Genomic DNA, 24761 nt, shown 5'->3' on the forward strand with positions numbered 1-24761 from the left:
TTTCCTGGATTGCCCCTGGCCTCTCATGCTGGACGGTGGAGGGCAATGGGCTAGACTTGCCTGAGAGACGTTATCACATTGAGTAGGCGGTCAGCAGGAGCTCACGGGGGCAGGTTCTGACAAAGAACAAGAGATAGTAAAACCATTTGAGGCATTGACCCTGGTCCCTGGGGAAATGGTTTCACACTGGATTCCACCCCCTGTCCAGAAAAGGCCGGGGAAGGAGGCTGCGTTAACCTTCCACGTAGGGGTGAACATTTCCCATTTTGTGGGTCACTCCAGGAAGAGGCAAAGGAGCAGGAAGGGATCCAGTGACATCAGGCTGTGTAAATGAGTAAGCGATTGTGCTCCGTTTGATTGTTGTTGCTCTTCTAGATTTCATTGCGATTGTCATGGATTCCCTTGGTGCAGAAAACACTCAGCTTGGGTTTGAGCTTTTTAGGAAGCTGAGTAAGACAAACAATGGCAACATCTTCTTTTCTCCTGTGGGCATCTCCACTGCTGTCGGCATGCTCCTCCTGGGCTCTCAAGGAACCACTTCCACCCAGCTACAGAAGGTAGGATGCAACTAGGCTCAGTTCCTTTTGGGCAGCCCCCCCATCATCACTAAAAAATTAGGCTTCTTTGGCTTGTGGCCGAGGAACTAGAGCCGCTGGAGACGCAAAAAGACACAGGACCATTGCGGGTCTATCCCAAGAGATCTCTTCTCTCCTTACGTGCTGCTCTGCCATCTGTTCCCTGGTGCTTGGAATTGTTTTGAGTGGGCCTGGAGAGTGACCTATCCAAAGGCATTAACCTCATAATTAAAGATGGAGCATGAAGAACAAAACCTTTGGTGCAAGTTGCACAATCCCAAGTAGGATATAGAAGACACATCAAAGAGGAACAAACGAATGAAAATACCAATGTAGGCACCTCTGAAGACACTGTGACAGACAAGATCTTTCGGTGATTTGAAAGGAAAGATCATTCCTCATGTACTCTCCCTTCCTTCCTTCCTTCCTTCCTTCCTTCCTTCCTTCCTTCCTTCCTTCCTTCCTCCCTCTCTCCCTTCCTCCCTCCCTCCCTCCCTCTTTCTTGCTTTCTTGCTTTTTCTTCCTACTTTAATTTCATTATAGCCTAGGTGTGGTTTCTACAATAGTGTTAAAGTATGTGGTACTGACATGCACAGTTGTTGCATGCTGCTACAACCATAGTGCTTACAGACCTTTCACCACTGTCCCTATTCAGTTTGAGTTCTGTCTCTTTTTCTACTTGTCCCTTCCCTCTCTGCTTGATAATCAATCAGCTTTGTAATCCAAGGTGAAAGACTTATCATTATTTGATACTGTTTATTGGTTTCTTTACAATCAGTTACTTCCCACTAACTCAATGTAAGTTTTCCTCTGTTCTTCACGCTGAGATTATATATATATTCTATATATAGGATTTTTTCTTGCCACACCTGGCATTATTCAGGAATCACTCCCGGCAGTGCTCGGGAAACTGTTAAGGGATGCTGAGGAATCGAACCCAGGTTGGGCACGTGCAATGCAAATGCCCTACCTGCTGTACTATCACTCCAGTCTCTGAAGTATTTTCTGTTCCTTCCAGATGCTTTGCTCTGAAAAAGACACAAGCTCACGAATAAAAACAGAAGAAAAAGAGATGGGGAGACATGTGCTACACCTTCAGTATGGTTGTTTTTCAGATGTGGATTCACTGGGGAAATATGTTGAAGAGGTAACCCTTCCTACTTACTTTTTTAAAAAAATTTTTATTAGTGAAACACCATGAGGTACAGTTGTAGACTTACAAATTTTTGTGCTTGGGTTTCAGTTATACAATGATCGAGTTCCCATCCCTCCACCAGTGCCCATTCTCCATCATTTACATTTTTTAAAAAAATTTTTGTTAGTGAAACACCATGAGGTATAGTTGTAGATTTACAAATTTTTGTGCTTGGATTTCAATTGTACAATGATCAAACACCCATCCCTCACCAGTGCCTGTTTTCTACCACCACAGGTCCCAGTATCCCTCCCACCACCCCCCATAGCCCCATCCCATCCTGCCTACTTACTTTTAGGCAAAAATAACCTCTGCAGCCAAACACTTGCTAGGATGATAGAATAATAGTAAACCCTTAATGTTTAGAAACAATTTTAACTTTAATACTCAATAACCATTATGAGATACAGGTTATTATCAGCTATTACAAGTTATTACAAGGCTCATACCCGGAAATGTCCCTGGAGCATAATGGGTGGGTTTGGGGCTAAACATATTTTGATTCAGATCCTGGCTTAGTCATTAATCAGGGACGTTGTTTGACAGTGCCCTGCAAAATGTCTGGACCACATCCGTAACTCACTCCGTGCTTGTGGTAGCAGCAATTACTAAATGACATTTTAAAGTTTTATTTAAAGAACTTTGGCTCAGCACCAATGACTTCTTAGAGTCTCTTCCACCTCAAAAAACAAAACAAAACAAAACAAAAACAAAAAACAACGATCTGCACACATTTGAAAGAGTCTGAAGTGCAGAGGTCCTGGATGGTAGGTAGAGGAAAAGCAGGGAAGGGTCCAATGTGGTGATATTGGTCGGAGCACATTCCCAAGCCTTCGTGAGGTCCTGGCTCAAATCAGCCTCCAGCAGGAGTCTTAGATTTCCGAGTTCCACAGGCCAGTTAGTTTGAGTAAAGCGACTGCACACCTGGGGACTCAGGGTCTTGCAGTTTGTATGACTGATTTGGGTCAGAGCCGCTGCATCATATGCTCAATGGAGGCGCACGGTTGTTTTCAGAACCCTTCCCTGCCAAAGAAAGGCAGCCCCTGGGCTTGGTGGCGGGGGTGAGTGCTGGGTTTCGACTATGTGTCAGCTGTCCAGTGTGTAGCTGCTCTCCTCCTTCCCCAATGTTTCCAGGGAGCCACAGAGGGATGAAGAATAATACTATGAATTTAAAGGTACTGGCACTGGAAAACATCTTTGAGGTCTTCTACTCTAACCTCTCATTTAATAGTTGAGGTAAATGAGGAGTAAAGTAGTCTGCTCAGAGACATGCCAGATTATGACATGTGCTCAGAAATTTCTGACCTCGTTTTCTGCGGCGAATGACCCCAGACTTTTGTTCATGAGCATATTGTAGAGATTTTTGAAATAAAAAAATGCATGCATGAAACATAAAATTATAAAATGAATAGACAATAAAAATAAAATAGAAACAGTCTTTTAAATTATGAGGACCAAATTGTGCCCTTCAGAGATAAATGGAGATGTGAATGATCAAATCACGGAAAACGGTATAGCACTGTAGCACTGTCCTCCCATTGTTCATTGATTTGCTCAAGCGAGTCCAGTAACGCCTCCAGTGTGAGACTTGTTGTTACTGTGTTTGGCATATTGAACACATCCCAGGGAGCTTGCCAGGCTTTGCGGAGTGGGCGAGATACTCTCGGTAGCTTGCCGGGCTCTCCGAGAGGGGCAGAGGAATCAAACCTGGGCCAATTAAGTCGGCCACGTGCAAAGCAAATGCCCTAACGCTGTGCTATAGCTCCAGCCCTGTAAAAAGGTATAAATCTAGTAAATTGTTTGATGATTGGTGGAAACTATACTATAAGAGTACAGATGCTCTTATTTCTTTCCCTTTAAGTTTTAAGTCTTGGCTAATCATGAGTGGTGATTTCTCTCTTACTCAAATTGGAAGCTTATTCACTTTTCTAGCTTTCCTAAATTCTGAATTGAAGAATATAGTTCTGTAAAATTCCCTTGGAGAATAATTTAGTTTTAATTACAAACCTGCAGTTAAAAAAGTCAAATTCTTCCTATTCTACATGTTTGTAAACTAGTGCTGTATGACATACAGTGAGACCTACAGGTCTTTGAGCAGTTCCATTAATTCTTACAAGGATAGTACCACGAAGTCCCACAATCTATGACTGTGACCCAGGAAGAAAGCGATCTTTGCCAAGAACAGTTCTGTGTCTTGCCATGATCTAGTTTCCACTGGTAAGCATTATGATGGACTTTAATCATTGTGGATTAGTTCTGTCAGTTTGGGAACATTCACAATTATTTGGCTTTATTTATTACCACATTATGCCTGTGGTACTTACTCATGTAATTGGGTGTATTAGTAGTTTGCTTTTATTGATGCAAATGTTCCATTACATAACTATGTCACAATTTGCTTATGTTCCTTGTTAATAAATGTATTTTTAAAGATTTTTAACTATTAGGAATCAAATTAGAATGAACATTCTCATACATATCTTTTGTTATAAATATGATTTTAATTCTCCTGAGTATTTTCCAGAAATGGAGTTTCTAGATCACAGAGAATATACTCAGCCCTTAGTAGACATTGCCAAATAATTTTCCGAAGTGCCTTTCCAATTTAATTTCCACCAAGAGTGGATGAAAATCCCAGTTGCTCAGATTCTTGCCAACTTTTGCTGTTGTCCCTAAAAATTAGCATCTCTGATGGGACTATGTTGGTATACTGTTATTTTAATTTGTGTTTCCTTGATGAGTACCACACCATATGCTTGGTCACCTGAAGATTTAAAAAATTAAATGTTTTACTTCAAATTCATCCCCGTAGATTGTTATTTAAAATTGTCTTACTGATCAGTGAGAATTCTTTATAAGTTATTTATGAAAATTTTATTAAATACAAGTATGATCTGTCTGTTACTTTTCACTCTTTTGACAATGATCCTTGATGAGCATTCATAATTTAATGAAATCCAGTTTATCATTTTTTTCTGTTGAATAATTTTTTCCCTGCTTCAAGATTATGAACACTATATTCTATATCATCTTCATTTACTGACATTAATAATATATTGCTTGGCAACAGCGTCTTTGTCATAAGTCAAGCATTCATATGTGATTATACCTTTATTTCTGTAATTTGTTTCATTCCAAGGGTCTATTTTGTTCTACTTGTGCTAATTCTCTACTGTCTTAATTATAATGGATTTATAATAGATTTTGAAATCTGCAAGTATTCAACTTGTTTTTAAATTTTTTATCACCAACTTATTCTTTTAATTTCTACATATATTTTATTTTTTTCTACATATATTTTAGAATTAGTTTATTGACTTCAAAGAAAACCTACTGCAATTTAATTTGAATAATGGTTCATCTTTGGGAGAACTGACTTTTGAATTTTCTAGTCTTTAGAAATTACAGTTTATTTAGGACTTTGGAGCGATAGCACAGCGGGTAGGGCGTCTGCCAGACACAGTAACAACGAAGTCTCCAGTGGAGACGTTACTGGGCCCGCTCGAGCAAATCGATGATCAACGGGAGGGCCTTTACTTTACTTACTACTTTTATATACTTACATGATACTTTATAATTTTCTTGTGAGCAGCTTACACATCTTTCATCAGATTCATAAACTTTGATATAAAATTGCTAATTTATAGCTTAATAGTCTTGTGGTAAATATTCTTCCCTATAAAAGATTTTCTGTAAAGATACTCCACAATTAGAGAGAGAGAACAAAAGAGAATGCCCTGCCACAGAGGCAGGGTGGGATGAGGGGATGGGGGGTGGGAGGAATGCTGGGATCCGTGGTGGTGGGAAATGGGCACTGGTGGAGGGATGGGTACTCGATCATTGTATAATTGAAACCCAAGCACAAAAATTTGTAAGTCTATAACTATACCTCATGGTGTTTCACTAATAAACAAACAAATAAATAAATAAATAAATATTCAGTTACCACAAAAAAAACACGATTAAATTTGAGTAGAAAACAAACAAACAAACAAGATACTCCACAATTATCTTTAAATCACTTCCTGTTTGTCCCACCCCTTTTGTCCCCCCACTCCTTGGTAACCCCAGTTCTGTTGTCAGAATCCTGGGTTTGTTTTCATTAGACTTATTTTTCTTTACTTATCACATCTGAGTGATATCACCGAGCATTTGTCCTTTCTCTGACTTATTTTCATTAACGTGACTCCCTTAGGTTGCTTCCAAGTTATACTAAAAGGCAAGATTTCATCTTTTCATTGTATATGTCGACCACAACTCCTGTGTCGACTCATAGGCATCTAGGCTGTTTCCAGAGCTCGGTTATTGTAAACAGTGCTGCAATGAGCATAGGTGTGCATACATCTTTTATGAATCAATGTTTTTGTGTTCTTGGGATAAATGCCAAGAAGTAGAATTGCTGGTCATATGGGAGATCTATTTTTAATTCTTCACCAAGTCTCCATACTGTTTCCCATGAAGGCTGAGCCAGACGACTTTTTCACCAAGAGTGAATGAGGGTTCCCTTTTGATCACATACCTAACATTGCTTGTTTTATGTCATTTTCACTGGTTTGACACTGCATTGCCACTTTGATTTGCATTTCCTGATAATATGTAGAGAAGAAATAGTTTTCCTTATGCCTGTTGGCCATCTGTCTGTCTTCTCTGAGAAAGTGTTTATCTCCTCTTCCCCTTTTGATGGGATTATTTTATTGATGTTGAGTTTTGTAAGTGCTATACATATATATGAATATATATAAACATATATATATAAACATATATATATATACTTTGTTGAATCTTGTTAGGTGTATGCTACATGAATGTTTTCTCCCATTATATGGGATGTCTTTTATTTTGCTGTACAGACACTTTTAAATTTGATATAGTCTGATTTGTTTTTCTTTTGTTGTCCTTACCAATGGAATCAAATAATTGAAGATCCCTTACAAGTCAATATTATGAAGATCTCTAATTATATTTTTTCTTGACTTATCTTGATGATTTGGATCTATATTGAGATCTTTAATTCATTTTCAATAAACTTTAGTGTAAGGTGTAAAATATCAGTCAAGTTTTATTTTTTTGCATCTGGCTATTTAATTTTTCTAATACTGCTTGTTGAAGAGGTATTCACTTTCCTTGCTAATTACCTTGCTTCTTTGTCATTAACTATTCATACACCTGAGATGTGCTTTTAAAATTTTTTATGACCTTTCCAACATTTTCTTCTTTTTGATTTATCAACCATTAGAAGAAAAGGATTTAAATATCTTCATACCAGTGTTGATTCAATACTTATTTTAGATTTATTATTTTTACTTAACAATTTTAAGGTCATGTTATTTGGTACATCAATTTAAAAATTGTTATATCTTTCTGGTGAACTAAAATGTTTTCTAATATGTATAATTATTTTAAGCTTTAAAATTCTTTTGTTGCATATAAACTCTCTTTTTCTTTGGTATTATTATGGAATAGTATTTCTTTCACTTTTTCTCACCAATATTTGTTACTACTGATTGTCATTCAGTGTGTAGTGGAAAAGTTCAGGTTGGGATTGATATTGGGCTTATGGTAGAATGGTAGCATGGTCCTCCCGTTGTTCATCAATATGCTCGAGGGGGTCCAGTAACATCTCCATTGTGAGACTTGTTGTTACTGTGTTTGGTATATTGAATACGTCACAGGTAGCTTGCTAGGCTTTGCCATGTGAGCGAGATACTGTCAGTAGCTTGCCGGGCTCTCTGAGAGGGGCGGAGGAATTGAACTTGGCTCTGCTGGACCAGCTGCGTACCAGGCAAATACCCTATACAGTAGGGTTACAATTGGAGTTAGTGGCCATCCTAGAGTGTAGGTTGTAGAGTGTAGATGGTATCTCTTTGTGATTTTTATGTGTACATTCTTGTTATGTTTATGTATGGTGAGCGTCTTTTTTAATATTCCATTGGTCATTTATACATCTTCTCTGGAAAATTGTCCTTTCAAGTTCTCTGTTTTTCAGACTGGATTATTATTAGTTGTTGAGTTCTAAGTTTTTTTCTTTTAAATAATGTTTTTGACACTAACATTTAAGTAAATAGCATGCAAATATTTCTTCCACTTTCATGCTGTTGATGGTTTGAGGAACAGAAATTTTTAGTTTGGTGTAGTTCAATGGTCTATTTTTGTTTTTGTTGAATGTGGTTTTGATGTTACATGGTTGTTGTAAAACCATATAAACAAGGATTTATTTCTAAGCTGCATTAAATTCAGGACTTCATACATGTGAAGCATGCACTCTACCACTGACGCACGGCTCTTCTCTGATTTTAAAGCACCTTTTCATAGCTTTTCGTACACATTACTGACATTAGTTGTTATATCTATGTATCTATCTCTTCAAGGTTATGTATTTATTTTCTTATTTTTAAAAATATTCTTTTGGCTTTTGCTCAAGCTCAGGGCTTATTCTTGGCTCTGTACACAGGGATCAATCCCCAAATCTGCTCAGGAGATCATACGTAGTGCTCAGAATGGAAACTGACTCAGCTCATTCAAGTTAATCTCCTTGCCTAGCTCTGTACTATCTGGCCCAGTTTTGAATTGGTCATGTGTAGATACACAAAATTTGGGGGGGTAGAGATTTTATATTTTATAACACTGCACTGTAGCACTGTCCTCCCATTGTTCATCGATTTGCTGGAGCGGGCACCAGTAACGTTTCCATTGTGAGACTTGTTACTGTTTTTGGCATATCGAATATGCCACGGGGAGCTAGCCAGGCTCTGCCGTGTGGGCGGGATACTCTCAGTAGCTTGCCTGGCTCTCCGAGAGGGGTGGAGGAATTGAACTTGGGTCGGCCGGGTTGACTGAGTGCAAAGCAAAAACTCCCTACTTGCTGTGCTATCGCTCCAGCCTATGTCATCTATAAACAGGCATTATTTTGCTTTTTATTTTTTGTTTTATTTTGTTCTGGGGCCACACTCAGTGGGACTTAGGGTTTACCCCTGTTTCTGTGCTTAAGCATCACTCCTGGCAGGCTTAGGGAACGTATGTGGTGCTGGGGATTGAATCCACGTCGGCCATGTGCAAGCCAAGGGCCTACCAACTTGCTCTGTCTTTGGTGTCTGCTTTGTTTTAATTCCCTGCCTTGCCCTGCCCTCCAGAACGCCTGTTCTGTTAAAAGTAGTAAGGCCCTCCTGTTGATCGTCGATTTGCTCGAGCGGGCCCAGTAACGTCTCTATTGGAGACTTTGTTGTTACTGTGTCTGGCATATCGAATACTCTCGGTAGCTTGCCGGGCTCTCCGAGAGGGGCGGAGGAATCGAACTCGGGTTGGCCATGTTGGCCGCTTGTAAGGCGAGTGCCCTACCACTGTGCTATCACTCCAGCACAGTAGTAGTAGTATGAATGAATATCTTTGTTTTAAGTTAAGTAGTTAAGTTAAGTAGTAGTGTGAGTGAATATCTTTGTTTTAAGTTAAAAATATGAAAGAAATTTAAATTGTGGTATCATAGTTTCCAATAGTATTGAAATTGTTTATATGTGGAGTGCTGCTACATCCATCCTTCTACCAGGGTCAAGACACTTCCGCCATTGTCCCAGGGTCCCATTCTCCCTTACACTCATTCCACAGTTCCCAGTTCTGTTGATCATGACTCAGGATTTTCTTCCACAAAAACAGTAACAATAATGGGTCTCATTCCCCTGACCCTGAGAGAGCCTACAACATGGCAGTGTTGGGAAGGACGAGAGGAGAGGTTGTTAAAATCTCAGGGCTGGGATGAATGGAGACGTTACTGGCGCCTGCTCAAGCAAATCGATGAACAACGGGATGACAGTGCTACAGTGCAGTGCAGTGGTTGTCTAATCTTTTTCTTTGTTTATTTTTACTCTTCCTCTGAGCAAAATCAGCCAGTATTTGTCTTTCTCACTCATCTCATGACACGTTCCAATTTATCCAAGTGCAGCAAATAATAAAATTTCCTCTTCTCATCTGGCTGCATAGCTTTCCACTGTGTATTTTAAGCACCGTTACTTTATCCCCTGATCTGTGGCTGAGCATCTGGATCATTTCCAGATGGTCACAATTGTGAATAATGCTGTCATGGCTTTTCAGAATGGTCTTGCGGTAGATGCCCTGGAGTGGGATTTAGGTCATAGAAAAATTCTACTCCTAAAATTTTGAGGAAGTCTCCAAACTGTTTTTTAAAGAAACTGAACTGTAGCTGACATCTTTGCCTGGTCTTAGAGGAAAGTTTTCAGCTTTCACCACTCAGCATGATGTTATCTGTGGGCTAAACAAGGCTTTTATGATGCTCAGGTAGGGTTTTTGTTTTTTCTTATTTGCTTTCAAGGTTACACCCGGCCTGGCTCTGCACTCAGGAATTATTCCTGGCGATCCTCCGGGAACCTTATGGGATGCTCCGGGAAACCCAGGTGGGTCACGTGCAAGGCAAATACCCTCCCTGCTGTACTATCGCTCCAGCCCCTTTTTTATGTTTATAGTTCTCTGAGTATTTTTATCATTAATTATGTTGGGTTTTGTTTAATGCTTTTATATATCAAATGAGATGATGTCAGGGGCTTTTTTCATTTGCTCCTTTTTATATAGTATTTTATATTGATTAGTTTCCCTGGATTGTATCATTCTTCTGATCGAGGTGTAATCCTACTCAGCTGTGGACTTTGGTATTTTAATGTGCTGTAGTATTTGGCTTGCTAATAGTTTGTTGAGAATTTGTGAATTGGTATTTATTAGGAATGATACTTTTATGCTTTCTTTTCTTATATTTTTGTCTGGTATTGGTAACAGTTTAACTCTGGGAATATAGGACGAACAGGAGACTGTTCTCTTTAGGTTTTAGAAGACTGTGGAGTGGACTGAAATTCATTCTTTAAATGTTCTGAGACTGTTTCAGTGATACGGTCTGGTCCCAGGCTTTTCTTTGTTAGAAACTCCTGATCACGGATTCAGTCTTTCTGGGAGTTACATCTGTTCATTTTTTAAAAAATTTCTCTTCATCCAGTTTTTCTTCGTTGTCAGTCTTCAATAACCCGTTGTAGCACTGTAGTACTGTCCTCCTGTTGTTCATCAATTTGCTCGAGCGGGCCCAGTAATGTCTCTATCGTGAGACTTGTTTTTGGCATATTGAATACGTCACGGGTAGCTTGCCAGGCTTTTCTGTGCAGGCAAGATACTCTTGGTAGCTTGCCATGTTCTCCGAGAGGGGAGGAGGAATCAAACCTGGCTTGGTCGGGCCGGCAGCTTGCAAGGCAAATGCTCTACCACTGTGCTATCGCTCCAGCCCATTGTATTATTTTGTAAATGGAACAATTTCATCTTTGGCATAATTCATTTGTGATAGCTTTATAATCACTTTTATTTTATAACACTTTCTGTAATGTCCTGTTTGGTCTTTAACATCTAATTTTAATTATTTGAGTCATTTATATATTTTAGTCTATTTGAGGGCTTATCAAGTTTCTCATTTTAAAAAAAAAGGCTGTTGCTTTTGTTGACATTTCTTATTGTCTATTTTACTTTTTCGGTCTTTGTGGTTAGGTTTAATACAGGGAGAGCTTGTTTCAATTAACCTGACTAGAGACTTTCGAGATTTCGAGGTAGTTTTCAGCTATTTCTGGGAAATGCTTCCTCTCTGGGCTTGTGCAATTTGGTAACTGAAATTTGCAGGTGCCATGAGGCCCCCTGGGAACTGTCTGTGATACTGCACATCCGGTGCATTCGATTAATTTAGGGTCGACTAGTCTGCCAACGCGTAGATTCAGGCCAAATGAAGTCAATAATAATCAGACTATTGGTTGTACATTTCACTCTTACGTTTTTCTTCTCAGGGAGAAGTTGGGTGTTAAGAGTTTTCTCCCAAAGGTACAGGGCTGTGTGTGGGGAGGAACTCTGGTGAGTGAGAGCCCTGAATTTACCTACCTTATTCCCAAGCATCCTTCCTTACTCCCAGGCATCCTACCTTACTTCCAACCCCTTGGTGTCCCACTCAGTTGGGACAGAGGAACTCCTAAGTGGTTTGTGGATTTCTAACAGAGATTCCTAGTCTCTCGACAGTTGCTAAATCAATATCTCCAAAGTCAGAAGGAATGTTTGGGACTTCTTATTCTTCACTTTTGCTGAAAGGCAGGATTTCTGGGAACTATCTTTAATGAATATTTCCATGGTGAATATTGTTGTCAGCTTGTATTTGCATTTGTTCTTCAAGTTTCACTTTATGTTGATTTTTTCATAATAAATAAATAGGTTGGTATTTTCTCTCAACTCTTTGAAGATATGGATCCTTGTCCATATTCAAGGTTGCTGTTAGGAGTTTATTTAGCTGATGTTATCTGGTTGGTAAACTCTCAGGCTCCATTTGTTTTGTTACTTGTTTTTTGTTTCCAAATTTTAGTACATTTTGGTAAGGTATGAATGAATTTTGTTACCAAGACTGATTTAACACTCTTATTAGCTATAAAGACTCCTATTTTCATCAGTTCCATAAAATTCTGAACCATTTAATTTTCTGAATAGTGTGTTTCCACCCCCACCCCCCATTCTTGCCATTTGGAAAGGTTAGGATTTAGAATTCCCATTCTGACTTCTATATTTCTTCTGTATATACTTTTGAATGTTTAAGGGACTACTCCTGGCTTGGTGTTTTGGGGACGATGTGTTGCCAGGAATTTAACCTGGGGCTCTAGCAATCAAGGCATGTGTTCCAACTCTTGCGTTATCTCCCCCATGTCATATGTATACATATTTTATCATTCTTAATCTTTGTGATGACTTCTAAGAAAATGATTTCTAACTTATTGATTAAGAAGTTTCTAATTGGCTGAATAACTCATCTGTTAAGCTTTTGTACTTTTAAAAAAGCCCTTTAATTTACAAGCAACAGTAATAATTCAGGGTTAGGGTGCTTGCCTTGTACATGGCCAACATGGATTCAATCCCTGGCACTCGGTATGACTCTGAACCAAGCCAGGACTGGTCCCTGATGCTGGTGATGGGATTGGTGTTAGAAAATTGTGTACCTGAAACTTGATTATGAATGTTTCTTAATTGTGGTATCTCAAATTATTTTTTAAAACCCTTTAAAAAATTTTGGGGGGTTGCCACAACTGGTGGTACCCAGAGCTCACTTCTGGCTCTGCACTCAAGGATTACTCCTGGCAGGGTTCGGGAGACTATCTGGGTTGCCAAAGATTGAACCCAGGGTAGCTGTGTGCAAGGCAATTGCCTTACCTGATGTACTATCTCTCTAGCTTCCCCCAAATCTTTTATTTTTAACCACACCTTCCCTTCCCTCTATTCACTTTCCTTCAAGTAACCCTAGATCTATTATCAATGCCCACTGGTTTGTCATTTTTATTTATTTTGACTGTTCATCAAATTTTATATCCTTACATAGCATATATTGGTGAAATAATCGAATCCTTTTCCTCCTAATTGATTTTTGCATTGCACAATCACCCCCAGATTCATCCTGTTGCAAATGGCAAATTCTCATTATTTTAGTAACTGAATTACATTCCATTTATAACTGTTCCACATCTTCTTTATCTCATTGTCTATCGATATTTATCTTCAGTTACTTCTGTATTTATTTCCCCTATTGCAAATACTTCAGTGAATGTTGGCTGAACAGTTAAGTGAACAGTTATGCTGTTGTTTTTGTATCTTCAGATAGATACCCGAGCTGTGATTACCGAAGGATATGGAAACTCTATCTATAGCTTCTAGTTTTGGAGGATATATGGTGTCAGGAATTGAACCCAGGGCTTCATATATTGAAGATGTTTTCTTTTTTTTCTTTCTCTCTCTCTTTTATTGGATCACTATGAGATAAACAGTTACAAAGTTGTTCATGATTTGGTTTCAGTCATATAATGTTCCAGCCCCCATCCCTTCACCAGGGTACATTTCCCACCACCAATGTCTTCAGTTTCCCTCCTGCCCCCTGCCCCCATTCTGCCTGCCTCTATGGCAGGCACTTTTCTCCTCTGTCTCTGTCTTTGTCCCTGTCTCTGTCTCTCTGTCTCTGTCTCTGTCTTTCTGTCTCTCTGTCTCTCTGTCTCTCTGTCTCTCTCTCTCTCTCACTTGTAGGAGATATGTTGGCTGCATGCAAGACAAACACCCTACTCTCTGTACTATCATTCTGGTCCTACCTTTAGATTCTTAAGAAATTTCCATGGCATTTTCTAAAGTAGTTATATCAAAATCTCATTTTCATGATCTTTTAATGTAAATGCTTATTGAATATTCATGTTTAGAATTTATAGTTGATTATAAAATAAATATGAAAGTTTTTGATGATCTCTTGTTTCTTAACTGTGTTTGTTTGGTTAACATTCTCAATAACTACTTTTAAAATTGACATCTAATAATGCCAATATCTAAAGTTTTGGAGTGTTTCATATGTAACTCGGAATTCTTTCTTTTGATTCCTAATATGGGACTTATTTTCTTATTTGAAGTTTCTTTAGTATAAACTAACATTTTATTTACAATTGATGGAATTCCAGCAAAAAGTGGATTTTATTTTTTTGGAATAAGATCTCAGCATTGTCATTTCAGGGCTAACGTAAGGGTAAAAATAATTTAAAAACTATTTTTCTCATGTATTAAGGAGTCTTAGAAGTAGCTAAAAGAATCAGAAGTTTTTTTGGTAATTAAATTTGATATAAAAATACAATTAACACCAGAAAAGCAATATCTATAATGGTGGACCAGAGGTGCAAGCTTCTTGAGGAGCTGAGTGTGTTCATGAATTACAAGAGCAAAAGATTTATGTAAAATCCACTGGATAGTCATGCCCATACACACACACCTATGTGCCAAGCAGAGGGAAAATCCAGCAACTGTGTCATCTTTGGAGATCAATCTAGGCTTGTTTTCACCAAGGTAACTCATTGTAGTTCTGTTTTCATTTTGAAGACTGAGAAGGCAGAAGAGATACACCAGCAATTCCAAAAGCTTCAGGGGGACTTAGGGAACCCATCAGATGATTTTGAACTGAAAATAGCCAATAGGCTATTTGGAGAAAAAACATACCTCTTCCTTCAGGTAAGTTTAGCTGTACCCTCCCTCCCCCCCCCCACCAACCTTTGAGCACTAGTCATGAGTGGTCAAATAGCTCTTGTTAGAACTGTGGGTCTCAGAGGCAAGTTGACTTATGAATAGTCTGGCTCAGCCGACATCATTTTGTGTATCCCCTGCCCATAATCCAGACCTCCTTTGGGTGCTTCTGTTTGACCCTGGCATTCTAATCTGGCTTTTATCATCAACCTATTGCCCCATGCATAAAAATATTTATGAGTGATTTGTCCTAAAAGTGTGCTTACATAAGGCATCTTGATGTACAGATTATTTAGAGGTATTTCAATAGAAAAAAAATGAAATTTTCAAGCTCCTTTCTATTTCTTCTGTTTCTCCTAAAGAAATACTTAGATTATGTTGAAAAGTATTTTCATGCTTCTCTGGAACCTGTCGATTTTCTAAATGCAACAGATGAAAGTCGAAAGAAGATCAATTCCTGGGTTGAGAGCCAAACCAATGGTAGAGTATGGATGAGTCATTCATCATAAAAGCCAACTTTGAGTCCCTGCCGTGAGTGAAGCTCTGTGTTGACATTGGAGGGTGCTGGGCTGCACACACTTTGGAAGTGTATTTGAGTTTAAAGGATGAGAGGGGGTACGAATGGTGGAAGATGGCTCTGCACAGGCGGGAGACTATGAAAATGTTTAGTGGAGACTTATTTGCACATAGCTGTGGATTTTAATTCTCTTTGGGGCTCCGAACAGTAGGCTCAGATCTATCTTGGGTTAATTTTCCTTTGTATCAAAACCTTTCTGAGGCTGGGTTCACAAAAGAAGGTGCAATAGTGAGTTTCTCTTTGTCGAGTGAGAAACATCTAGATCTTGCATCAGGATCTGCTTTTGCTATGTTCAGCTGGGATAGCATGGAACTCAGGTCACTTGAGCATCCTGCAGAAATGACGACTTTCAGAAGCATCCATAGCAAAGGATGCTTCTCGTCCAATAGGATCAATAGATGATGGGCAAAATGAGACTATCTCTAGGATTCTTCCAGTGAACCTTTTGTTCTTCAAGTCTCCAGGTCTTGAGGTTTGGCTGAGGATTTCTTGATCAGTCAAATCTACCATGCATTGCACTTGTAATTGTGAAGATGGGTTAATTCTGTCATTGTCATTTATTTGCAGAAAAAGTCAAGGACCTGTTTTCAGATGGTTCTCTCAGCAGCTCTACCAAACTGGTGGTGGTGAACATCGTTTATTTCAAAGGGCAATGGGACAGAGAGTTTAAGAAAGAAGACACCACGGAGGAAGAATTTTGGTTGAGTAAGGTATGGATCGTTTGATGCTGTGTTATACGTGGAAAAGCAGACCAGAGTCCTAGTGAGCAAATGCGCATGGGAGAGAGCCTGTGTGGATTCTTCCGACAGTTAGTGTCAGTTTAGGGTGACCTAGCTGTTTCTGGTGCACTGATTGGTTTGTTTTACACCTCTATGACCTTGTTCTGTGAATCTCTTGCAGAGTCTGAGTAAGCCTGTACCCATGATGACACAGTGCCAGCCCTTTAGCTTCACTTCCCTGGAAGACCTACCAGCCAAAATTCTGGGCATTCCGTATAAAAACAATGACCTCAGCATGTTTGTGTTGCTGCCGGACGACATAGATGGTCTAGAGAAGGTAACATCTGACTTTTACCTTCTGGCTTTCTGTTCCCAAGAGTGTCTCTGAAGCTCATTCTGGATGAGCCTGGGGACCTGGTGTCCGATTTGGAGCCAAGGTAGGATGTAGGGTCATCTGGGAAAAATATATCTCACTCACACATACAGGCTGGAGCGATAGCACAGCAGGTAGGGCATTTGCAATGCATGCGGCCGGCCCAGCAGACCCAGGTTCGATTCCTCTGCCCTTCTCGGAGAGCTCGACAAGCTACTGAGAATATCTCGCCAGCACAGCAAAGCCTGGCAAGCTCCCCATGACGAATTCAATATGCCAAACACAGTAACAACAAGTCTCACAATGGAGATGTTACTGGGCCTGCTCAAGCAAATCAATGAACAACGGGAGGACAGTGGCAGTGGCAGTGACTGCACAACAGATACAAGGGAACCATTAAATCCCTTGTTCATTGAGAACAAATGATAGTAAAATATATGGGGACAAAGTAAAAATCAACATTGCAAGTTATGGGAGTGTAAAAGTTGCCCACCATTATGAGAAATGGTGGATCTTTCTGGATCTTCTTGCCACGAAAAAGCTCATCTATGCTATATACACTGGAAATCTTTCCTACCCTCAGCAAGCTTTTGGTGCTTCTTAATCTCATTCTTAGACTTTGAAGTACTTAAAACTTGTTTTTTTTTAAAGCACGGTGATTAACAGTACCATTTCTGGTAGGTATTTATAGATGCAACATTTCAAACCACAACCGAGCATGCCCCTCTCTCCACCACCATTGTCCCAGTCTCCCCACCTCAATTCTCCCCACCTCCAAAATTAGTTCTGTGGACCATTCCTGTTTCTGTTGTCATTGGGCATTTGTGATTCTCTTGTCTCTTTATAGTTCACAAATGAGAGAGATAATTCTGGATTTGTCTTTCTCCTTTTCACTAAAATCATTCAGTACAATGCTCTCTTCCCATGACAGCAAATTGCATGATTTCATATTTTCCCAAGTAGTATTTTATTGTGTATAAGTAGGAAATAGTTTCTTTATCTAGTCATCTGTTCTTGGACACTTAGGTTCTTTCCAGATTTTGACTATTGTGAATAGTGCTGCAATTAACAGGAGCCAAGATGTCTCTATAGAGTTTCTGGGCCCTTAGGGTAGATACCAAGAAGTGGAATTGCTGGATCATATGGAAACTCAATATTTATTTTCTTATAAGGAATATCCATATTGCTTTCCAAAAGGGCTGAACCAGTCTACATTCCCACCAGCAATTGAAGAGGAATCCTTTCTCCCCATATTCATGCCAACACTGGTAGTTTTTTTTATTATATTTCATGTGTGCCAGTGATATCTTGTTTAAATTTACATTTACCTAGTAATTAGTGATACAGAGCACTTTTTCCATATACCTATTTTTCATCTGCATTTATCTTTAAGAAGTTTTTGTTCATCTTTTTTCCCATTTTTTGGTGTTTTTTTTAAAATTCTTGTTTAGTTTTATGAGTACTTTATATATTTTATCTTGGATATTAATCTTTGTTGGATGAGTAATGGGTGAATATTTTTTTCCAATCTGTGAAGTATCTTTTTATTCTGGTCATTGTTTCTTTTGAAGCGCAGAAGCTTCTGAGTTTTATGTAGTGCATTTATTTATATTTTCTTTTGTTAATTTAACTTTTATTGAGGTTCTTTTACTTACAATATTGTTACTGGTGGTTTCCCATGTACATAATTCCAACACCACACATATAACCACTGTGCCCACCTGCCTTCCCCAAGGACCCCATCACCTTGCATTTTCAACCCACCCTCCCTACCCACCCAGTTGAGTGGATTAGATCTCCTGTTGTGTTGTCTGTTGCTACTTATTCACTGTGTATTTTTAAGTTCCACATATGAGAATTTACATTAAGTATATCTAGTCTCAAAACCTTAGTTTTTCTCATAATCATTCAGGCTAAAATAACAACTGCTTCTGTTTGTGGGGGATATCCTTGCCTATGGACTCAGTATAGCTATACTATATCATTAGTTACTTTCATCATATATGTAATTTCCCGTTTCAAAGCCTTGTAGTATAAGAGGATGGTTGACAGGATTCCCATCTTCTTAATTTTGTGGAGCTATGTTTTGTGATCTAGGATGTGGTCTATCTTAGATAATGTCCCTTGTGCACCTTTAGGGGTCTACTAGATCCATATCTTCTGTGTTTTTTGTTTTCAAGGCTAGAGTTTTTTTTTCCTTATTGAGTTTTTTCCTATTTGATCTGGCTAACAGCGATATCGGTATGTTAAAGTCTCCTACTGCTACTATTATCTTTCTTCATGTCTCATAGAAATTTTAATTATTTTGATGGACAACTATGTTTAGGAATCTGAGCTTTTAATGTATTGATTCCTTGATCATTATGAAATGGCCATCCTTGACCCCTTTTTAACTTGAAGTTTATGTTGTCTGCTGTTAAGTATGGCCACCCCAGACTTTTTTAAGGACATTGTTTTGTTGCCTTTGCTTTTGTGCTTGTGTTTATCCTAATTGTTCAGGTATGTCTCTTGTAGGCAGAAGAAAGTTGGGTTTAATTTTCTGATCTACTCTGTGTCTTTTGATAGGTGAGTTCAAACACTGGTGTTAAGTGACACAATTTGGAAGGATGAATTTATTGCCAACATTTGTAGAAATTATTTACTTTAGTGGAGTTTTTCTTGTCGTTTAAAACAGCCCCCTTGATACTTCTTGAGGACCTGGGTTCAAGGTGATAAAATTCCTAAACATTGCTTGTCCATGAAGCTCTGTATCATTCCATCAAATCTGAATATTATCTAACTGGATGAAGTCTTCATAAGGTGTTTATTTCATTAAGTGTGTTTTTTTTTTTTAAAAAACTATACCCCCATTCTTTTCTTGCTTGCAGAGTGTCATTTGATAGATTTTTTGGTGACTCTTACAGAAGATCCTTTATATATAATTTCCTTCTTCAAAATCTCTGCCTTTACTGTTTAGTCTCTGTCTTTGGCTTTTGCCATTCTGATTACACTGTGTCTTGGTTTATTTTAATTTGTGTCTATTTTGGCTGGAACCCTTTGGGCCTCTTGAATCTGGATACAGTCATTCCTTAACTCTGGAAATTTCTCAGTTATGATTTCATTGACTTAATCTTGAGGGATTCCAATGTGTCTTACATTGTTCCTTTAGAACTCATCCCATAGTTCTCTGGAGTACTATTTATTTATTTCCAAAGTTTTAACATTTTCTGCTGTTTTCCAGGGGTGTCCTGCAAATCATCATAGTGCTCAGAGTCCTTTTTCTTAGCTGTTGTGTATTGTGTAACTCTGCCGCTGAGGCTTTCCATTAAGTCTTTTCATTTCTCCTACCTAGTCCAATCCTGTCACTTGTCGTTGTAATTCTCAAACTTCTGCTACTCTAGTTTCTTTTGCTTTACTAAGCATATGTACCGTTATTTTCTTGTGCTCATTAAAAATCCTCATCACAGTGTCCCTGAAGTCTTTATCTGGGAGGTTAAGTGCTGCTTGGTCCTGGTATAGCTTTCTCGACTGCTGTCTGTCCTCAACAGTCTTGGAAACTTTGATGCTGCTTCCTCACTGTGTCTTCTGTGCTCTGGGTGACTCTTTGCAGCTCATCCCACTGGGATTTCTCTAAGGGAATCAGTTCCTAAGGGCCCTGTGGTATATCCCAAGATGCTTGGATTCCACTGGAGATACTCGTGTTTTCAGTGTGAGGGCTGAAAACTGGTCACATGGTTCTGTATTCCAGCACTGGACAGTGGAATTAGGGGTCATGTGTTGGGATGGCTCAAAGTGTTGGGATGGCTGGGTGTAGGAATGGCACAGACTGCTTACCTGGGCGGACAGAACACCAGGTGCACAGCAGGTAGGGCGACAATACCTTTGCATTTCTAAGACTTTATTTCTTAGAACATTTTGAGGTTTATAGCAAAATTTAGAAGGAACGAAGATTCTCCCCCTCCCATACTAAATCTGTTCACAGACATGCATTCCTTCCCCTAAAATCCACCTCCCCCATAGAGTGTACATTTGTTATAACTGAGGCACATGCACTGATACATTATTATCATTATCATCATTCAAAGTCCACAGGACCCTTAATCTTGAATTCTTTAATTTAGTTCACCCACTTTGCATTTACAAAAGGAAGGTGGGCAGTATCTTATATTTTTGAAACCAGGAAGGCCCTGCTACATACAGTAGCTCTCTGACTATGGAAGGTCTTTATTTTCATAATTTCCTTGACTGATGATTATGTTCTACCAGTAAAAATAGGCCCTGTGGTTCTTATGGGTAGTGTTGTTATAGGAATCTAAGATATGTCCAAAAATGGATCTAAGATAGGGAAAAATGTATCTCCTAGAATGGGCCTAGAGTTTGGAAATCATTGAATAAATGTTGGAAGATGTGTTTTATTCTAATACTGGATGTTCCTCGGTTGCTGTGAAACATCTTTAGCAGCAGATGCTCAAAAATATTTTGTGCTAGTCAAAGGGTAGAATGAATGAAAGCTTTCTGTGTCAAATACCCCCGGGTGAAAACTGTCTTAGGGATAATTCAAAAGGAAAGAATTGCCTTCCTGAGTCAAATCAGCAATTTCTGCATTAAATGCACTAGGGTATGTAGCTTGAAATAGTAATAAAAGAGCAGTAATAATAATTACTTGATCACTTGATCTCCTGTTATTCATCGATTTACTCGAGCGGGTGCCAGTAACGTCTCCATTCATCCCTGTTGCGTGCTAGCATAGCCCAATGGCATCTGTTCATTCTAGGAACATGCAGAGTCTCAAACCGATCATTCAGGGTCTTGACGAAGACCTTTTCTTTGTCCTCTTAGTTATTTCTTCAACGCTCTTGAAGGCGTTCCAAGCCGCTCTCTTCCTCCTGTGCAGCTCGGGTGCCAGGTCATTTGTTATGTTGACTTCTCGACCTAGGTACACATAGCTGTTGCATTCAGAGATGGTGATTCTATTGAGAGCGAATGGAGCATCAGGAATGAGGCTGTTTCTTATAAACATTGTCTTCGTAAGATTCAACTGTAGTCCGAACTTTCCACACTCACGGTCAAAGTCGGCCAGCATTTGTGCCGCTTGGCTGATGTTTGGTGTATTCTAATAGTAAAGTAAAGTAAAGTAAAGGCCCTCCCGCTGATCATCGATTTTGCTCGAGCGGGCCCAGTAACGTCTCCATTGGAGACTTTGTTGTTACTGTGTTTGGCATATCGAATACGTCACGGGGAGCTTGCCAGGTTCTGCCGTGCGGGCGAGATACTCTCGGTAGCTTGCCGGGCTCTCCGAGAGGGGCGGAGGAATCGAACTCGGGTCGGCCATGTTGGCTGCGTGCAAGGCAAACGCCCTACCGCTGTGCTATCGCTCCTTTTTGCAGCCACAGTATCTATTAACATAGATAATAATTCTTGATCTCTATCAGGTATAAAATAAATGGTGAATGTTGGGTAACATTTGATTTGATAATCTGTGTGTACAAAAATGAATGTAATCACTAAGGAACCAAAATCAGCCTTGTCTCTTCTCCTTTTGGGGATGCAACCCTGGGGAGTAAGAGGATTTGATCTGAAATCCGTGTAATGGAAGAGTTGGGTAACTGAACGGAAATATTTTCTAGCAGTTCAGAGATGTGGCTATGTGAGAAAGCTTCCATTATAACATAGACGCTCACTATGATAGCAGTGGTCAATGTAGCTTATATGATAGTATAGCATAAATCACGTTGATTACAATACTGTATTACACACAACTTGTATGCCGATGAAACTATGTATTCTATGTGTATAAAAGACAAGAGGGGAAGAGAAAACTCCGAGGTAGAAATTAGACGGCTAGGAACAGACGTGATTTATCTCACATCTCCAAGTGTTCATTTAGTGTCAGGGAGTTCCCCCAGAGACACAGGTCACTGAAACAGAGAAGCAAGCCAAGTGGCCAGCATAGTAAGACAAGTCCAGTGGAACAAAGCGTCCTCTTCTGTTGCAATGAATCATTTTCCCTGGCCTTGCGCAAATCCGCGTTGCATGCACTGAAACTCCCCCAGTAACGACTCCATCCTTTTCCGGGCACAGATAATAGACGACATCAGCCCGGAGAAGCTGGTGGAGTGGACCCAGCCAGGGCGCATGGAGCAGAGGACGGTGCACGTGCACCTGCCCCGCTTCCGCGTGGAGGACAGCTACGACCTGGAGGCGGCACTGGGTACCAGCCAAGCCCCGCGCGAGCGCCGCGCCCAGAACTCCGAGCATCCTTCCGGCTCGGGGCTGCACGCCCAGAAGTTCTTGCACAAGTCCTTCATGGTGGTGACGGAGGACGGCACGGAGGCCGGGGCTGGCACCGGAGTGGGCTTCGCCGTCACGCCAGCGCCAGGCTACGAGAAGTTCCTCTGCAATCACCCCTTCCTCTTCTTCATCCGGCACAGCGACTCGGACAGCGTCCTCTTTTTCGGCCGGTTTTCTTCTCCTTAGGACCACGTGGGCTGGGCAGAAGATACCAGGGTGGGGGAGTGGGAGCCTAAGGAGGAAACCCGCCTGTTCCTTTTTTACTCGCATGAAAACCTCCATCCAAACGGACCATCCAGGGCCAGAGTTATGGTTCAGGGTGTAGGGCGCTTGCTTTGACAAGGGGCAAGCCCTGAGCATCGCAGGGTATGGGCCCAAACCCAAAACCAAACCAGCAAACACATACCTAAACCCAAACAAAAAAACCCTTTAAGATTCAATAACTGGGAATGTGTGTGTTTGTGTGTGTGTGTGTGTGTGTATCTCATTGTGATTTTAATTTATGCATCTCCCTTTTGATTGACGATGCATCGTGTGCATTTGGCCATGTGCGTATCTTCTTTGATGTGTTTTGCCTTTGTCTATTAGATTGCTTTCCTTAATTATTGATTTTATTTCTTCCTAATACATTTTCAATAAAAGCTCTGTGTCATACATAGGAAACATCTTTTCCTGTTGGTGTCTTTGGCAGTTTTGAATCTTAATGTAGCCCAATTTATTAACTTTTTTAAGGGTTTATTTATTGTTCTGTCTTTGCCTATGTTAAATTTTCAAAAAAAATTCTTGTAGAACTTTTATGCTGTTCTTCACATTTGGATCTATAATTTTGAATTAGCTTTTGTGAAGTGTTCAGAGTCATTACTTTTCATGTTGACATTCAATTATTTCAGAATCATTAGTTGAAAAGACTATCCTTATTGCATGAATCAAGTGGCACATAATCCTGTTTCTGATTGTTCATTCACTGACCCAGATGTCTTTCAAATGCCTCCCATCTTTATTAAAAGTCCTAGTCCTGAGCTTTAATTGTTCTAATAATAATATATCCAGTCAAGTACTCATATGGTAGTATTATAATGGTGTTACCCCCATCATTTAGTTTAAATTAGATATGTCTTCCCATTTAAAATGAATTTTGAAAAGTAGCTATGTAATGGGATGTGAGCTCATTCCCTGACACAATCCATCCCTGAGAAAGCCTGTTTGGCTGTGAGAACAGGTGCCACAAGCAATAGAAGGTATGGGGGACTTTATTGTCACGCAGTGAGGCTTTCTGCAAAGAAAGTGTCAGAGAGTATGCCTTTTTTTTTGTTTGTTTGTTTTTTTAAATTCTGCTGACCCTTTGGATTTGTGTGAGTGGCTCCCGTGTAGGGTCAGGGTTGACTTGACTGAAGTTTCTGAAGCTGTCACTGGAGGGCGCTCAAAGACTTTTTACCAGCTTGCCTTACTGCTCAGAAGAAAAGACAAAGTGGTCGGAGGTCAAATCTCAGAAAGGGAATCAGGTTCTTGCTTGGAAAAGCATCCCAACGACTTCTCTCCTAGAAACAGGGATAGATCATCAGCTTGTAGTGTAATGATCAGCTTTAAGTCTTCTGCATTGCAGTGTTCTATGTCTGTCTTATGATCCTTCCTCTTTTTCTTCTTTTCTTGACTTCCTTCTGCTCAAATACTTTTAGCATCTTTGCTTCCTATTACTGGCTCTTTAGAGCATTCAACATTATCTTTATAAAATAGTGCTTCAATTCATATTGACTATGACAATCTTCTGTGGAGGGCAGGAGGATGGACGTGGGGGGACCAATACTGTCCGTTGGGCAAAATTGTCTGAAATCTAAACAAGCGCAAAGGCAGGGAGGCCTTTGAGACAAAAGACCCCTCTCAGGAGCCTGGAAAGCCTTTGAGACACAGAATTCCGGCCAGGGTGCTAGGAGGTTTGCTGCGGAGAGTTCAGAAGGGGAGACTGGAGCACCCGGATGAAGGCCCTGGATCCTCACCTACTCCA

At 39.8% G+C, this 24761-nt stretch overlaps 1 protein-coding gene across 3 annotated transcripts; it reads left to right on the forward strand.

Annotated features, from left to right (window-relative positions):
• The first annotated feature begins 392 nt into the window (after positions 1 to 392).
• On the forward strand, positions 393 to 22945 carry LOC130016308 (serpin B13). Of its 3 annotated transcripts, none has more exons than XM_056106983.1 (7): positions 393 to 557; positions 1594 to 1659; positions 14680 to 14808; positions 15183 to 15300; positions 15965 to 16107; positions 16298 to 16453; positions 22550 to 22945. In XM_056106983.1, the coding sequence occupies exons 1-7, from the start codon at positions 393 to 395 to the stop codon at positions 22943 to 22945; spliced, it is 1173 nt and encodes a 390-aa protein (XP_055962958.1). The 3 variants fall into 3 exon arrangements, with proteins under 3 accessions (XP_055962958.1, XP_055962959.1, XP_055962960.1); XM_056106984.1 differs by having other exon boundaries at positions 14686 to 14808; XM_056106985.1 differs by having other exon boundaries at positions 14689 to 14808.
• Positions 22946 to 24761: the final 1816 nt, after the last annotated feature.

Source organism: Sorex fumeus, unplaced genomic scaffold (assembly GCF_029834395.1).
Source record: "Sorex fumeus unplaced genomic scaffold, SorFum_2.1 ptg000151l, whole genome shotgun sequence".
Classification (NCBI taxonomy): domain Eukaryota; kingdom Metazoa; phylum Chordata; class Mammalia; order Eulipotyphla; family Soricidae; genus Sorex; species Sorex fumeus.

What these genes read in the sequence shown, in the direction of transcription:
- LOC130016308 (XM_056106983.1), top strand. Translation starts at nt 393, where the DNA reads ATGGATTCCCTTGGTGCAGAAAACACTCAGCTTGGGTTTGAGCTTTTT. An exon ending in CTTCCACCCAGCTACAGAAG is followed by an intron (nt 558 to 1,593) that starts GTAGGATGCAAC and finishes TGTTCCTTCCAG; the next exon opens with ATGCTTTGCTCTGAAAAAGA. An exon ending in AAGAATTTTGGTTGAGTAAG is followed by an intron (nt 16,108 to 16,297) that starts GTATGGATCGTT and finishes AATCTCTTGCAG; the next exon opens with AGTCTGAGTAAGCCTGTACC.